General features: G+C 33.9%; 1 protein-coding gene across 1 annotated transcript; it reads right to left on the bottom strand.

The window, feature by feature from the left end:
- Nucleotides 1–546: 546 nt before the first annotated feature.
- On the bottom strand, nt 547–3,213 carry LOC130718647 (GATA transcription factor 21-like). Its single transcript, XM_057569268.1, has 3 exons — nt 2,865–3,213; nt 1,791–2,213; nt 547–1,097 (listed from the first exon to the last, which is right to left on the bottom strand). The coding sequence occupies exons 1-3, from the start codon at nt 3,021–3,023 to the stop codon at nt 747–749; spliced, it is 933 nt and encodes a 310-aa protein (XP_057425251.1). The 5' UTR covers nt 3,024–3,213; the 3' UTR covers nt 547–746.
- Between the last annotated feature and the right edge of the window lie 348 nt (nt 3,214–3,561).

Raw genomic sequence — 3,561 nt, 5'->3', positions numbered from 1 at the left:
CCTTCACCAACCGTGCGCACTCACACTCAATAACCACGCAAACCCTCCATCGACATCATCATTAACACACTCTTCCATTGCCGTACCTATCGATCTCCACACTATACACGCTATACCATGCCAAGTAGCAGTGGCGTTAGTAGAAGATCAAAATATGTCCATCCTGTGTGATAGGCAAGTTATCTCCATAATATATACCTGGTGGTAAAAAATGGCCACATACTATGTGTCCATAGAATAATAATAATAATAATAATAATAATAATAATAATAATAATAATAATAATAATAATAATAATAATAATAATAATAGCTAAGTTCTTCATGTAAAATTTCATTTCCTGGAGGGTCTAAGCCAATTTATGATTTTCTATATTCAAGGATTGTTTCTAAATTAGTATTATCTTTCAATTGAATAAATTATTTTGCTTTTGAAAAAAATAATAACTACTCTTGATTTTAATTAGCTGCGAAAGCTTAGGTTAGATTAGGTCGGTAAACACATCACCATTACATTCTGCCCCTTAAGCACACAATTTCAAGCTATAATATGAAACTAAACATAAACTTCTTTCTTAGTGACAACAAATGTAATAGTAGCTGTCTGTAATGCAGCCAAGCTTAATTTTCGCTGTGCTGCAGTACATCACAGCTTGATTTCACAACTCACAACCAAACAAATAGTTTCCAAATCTTTTTTATTCTAAAAGTGAAAAATAAAACACTAACATGACAAAACTTTCTAATTAGTAAGAGTGAACATAACCACAAGATAAATCCATCAAAAGCAGCGCCGCCTCAGCTACTTCATCCCTTGGAAACACTTGCTGAAAAGTTGAGTTGTTCCTCAAACTTATTGCAAAGTCCTTGAAACATTCAAGCTTCTTTGTCTCTTGAGATGAACCTGCATTACTTGAAGTGGATTTGGATTTGTTCTTGAACTGAGCAAAATGGTTTGCACGAGGCTTCTTTTCCTTGTTATGATGCACTCTGGTCTTTGTTGATGCTGTATTTATGGGAGTGGCCAAACCATTAGCAGCTTCTGCCATTGCCCTTCTTGCCTTCCTCTGTCTAATTCCACATGCATTGCAAAGCGACTGCACAAGCAAATAAAGGTCATGAACAATGCAAAAATGAATAATTCACACACTACTTTTTTTCCCTTAAGGTGCATGCTCATACACCTCACTTGCATAGTTAAAGTAGGGAGAAAATTTCCCCAACTCTCCATTTTTAACTATGCAAGCATGGTTTTAAATTAAGGTTCATAACCGTGTGCAAATACGGTTGTGACATGGACAAATGGTTTTAAAGGCTTCTACAACTGCAATTGTGGCTATATCTTTGGATATAGTCGTTAGTTGCAGTTAAAGAATCTCAACCATTTAATGAAAATCAACCAGCTTAAAATTTTAGGATATTTTTTTTGAACTTAAAATTTTAGGATATGATTACAAATAATTTGTTACATTGAAATCAAAATCGCATGACTTTCAAAAAAAAAATCGCTTGATTTTCTTCTAATTGTATGTTGAAATTCTTTAACTGCAATGATTGTACTGAAATTTGACTGCAGTCAAGTCAGATCCCTACATCCACCACATTTTCATAAATTTTTTCATGATATCAAGGATCACGACACGACCCAAACCGTATTCGCAACCTTAGTTTAAAACTGTGTTTGCAAGTTTGGGTATGGATATGTGGTAATTATAAAGAGTGGTGAGAATATATCATCTTGATGATATGGTATACATGAAAGAGAAAAGGGAGAAGATTAATTAACACACCTTAGGACCGTTAGGGCCACTCCTCCAAAGTGGGGTACTGCTTGTGTTACAATCCGAACAAACCCTAGTGGTGTTACTGCTGTTGTTGTTATTACGAGGGCTTCTTTGGCTGTACCTGTTTTCATGCCCTTGATTTTGGATTCTTGGACTAATTGGAATAGTAGTAGAGTTGTTTGCTTTGTCAGTGGCTGGAGTACTCATCATTTTTTTCATCAACCTCATCTTTGAAGACATCCATTTTGCAGACCCGTGAACGTTTTTGATGTCTTCCTCCTCCATTTTGGAGAATGATAAATTTGGGTCACATGTGCTGCTGCTTGGGTTGTCCATAACTGGCTGAGGTGAAATAAAAGTCGAATTGTAAAGATGATTGCTGCTTGATGATGATGATGATCCATCATGCCATACCACCAGCTTATCGTCCTAAAGTAAGGAGATCAAGAATATAACATATTACATGGGCATGAAAAATAGATCAAGGTTTTATTTGTACTTCAGCATAGCATTAAAAGATAAAAGGTTATAACACTAATTAGATGTATGACATGACTAGGTTTCAATTTTATTTTATTTATTAGCATAGCATGTTATCATAAAAAAAATGAATTGAATTATATGAAAAAAATTCAAGACTGAAATTAAATACATGTTTGAAAATCCTTCTACAATTAATTTTACCGGCAAAATCAATTTTGTGAATAGTTTATAAGTTTAAGAATTGATTCGAAGAAAGAAAAGCCGGGACGAACACATGCCAAAATTTAATGAAATCAAGACACATGATTATCTTAAAATTAAGCTTGGAAATAAGATCAAATCATAAGCATCATATCATCATTATATAGCTTTACCTATATCAATTAATTGATTAAAGCAAATAACGTACATGAACGTTTATTGATCATGATCCCCAAACGTTGTTCTTAATTGTTGCAAGAACCACATGATGAATATTTTGGGGATGGGGATATTGCTTACCTCATGAGAATAAACATGAGTCTTCAAAGTAGAAACTATGACATAAATTTTTTGATCAAAATATGTCGAGAAAAATGAAAAGAAATAGTATCTTACCTGGTGATCATTTTCTCTTAACTCTCCAATTCCTATGCCTTGCCTCCGATCAAGTATGTTAAATAAGGAAGCATGATAATCCTGATTATTAAGAGAATTGAAGAGATGGTTTTGACCTTGTATGGAAGGACCTGGTGGGTTCAGAGAAACAGGAGTCATGGATAGATGGAATTTTGGCACAAAAAAAGAGAGAAAGGAAATTAAGGAAGAACTGTTTTGATAGGGTATATAGGGTTACAGAATAACAAAGCTAAAGCCACTGAAAGAGTTAAAGAGAGAAAGAGGTTGATCACACACGGTGGTAGGGTTCTTATATGATGAAGGAGAGGCTCAAAAGAGAAGAGTTGTCTAAGAGACACCACGTGATGATCATTCATATTTATATTTATGTCAATATATACTAAACAAAATAAATTTGGAAGAGACAAGGTAAAAAAGAAGTGGAGTGTTACTACTCGAACTCCACTCTAATAAGACAAAACCCTAAAATATTTGATCAATATATAAACTCCCAAGCTAAATATTCACACCCAATTTCACTCACACCCAAAGTGAGTGATGGTGGTATCCTAAAAGGTGGAAATAGAAAATAACACACTAATGGAATGTACAATATAATAGAGAATAGTTGCTGTAAAACTTAGCAGAATTTTAGAGTATAAGGAATATTTCGTCACTGAATTCCTTTTGTTATTTC

The sequence above is a fragment of the Lotus japonicus genome, chromosome 5 (genome assembly GCF_012489685.1).
Source record: "Lotus japonicus ecotype B-129 chromosome 5, LjGifu_v1.2".
Classification (NCBI taxonomy): Eukaryota; Viridiplantae; Streptophyta; class Magnoliopsida; order Fabales; family Fabaceae; genus Lotus; species Lotus japonicus.
This window is presented reverse-complemented; position numbering and strand designations above follow the sequence as displayed.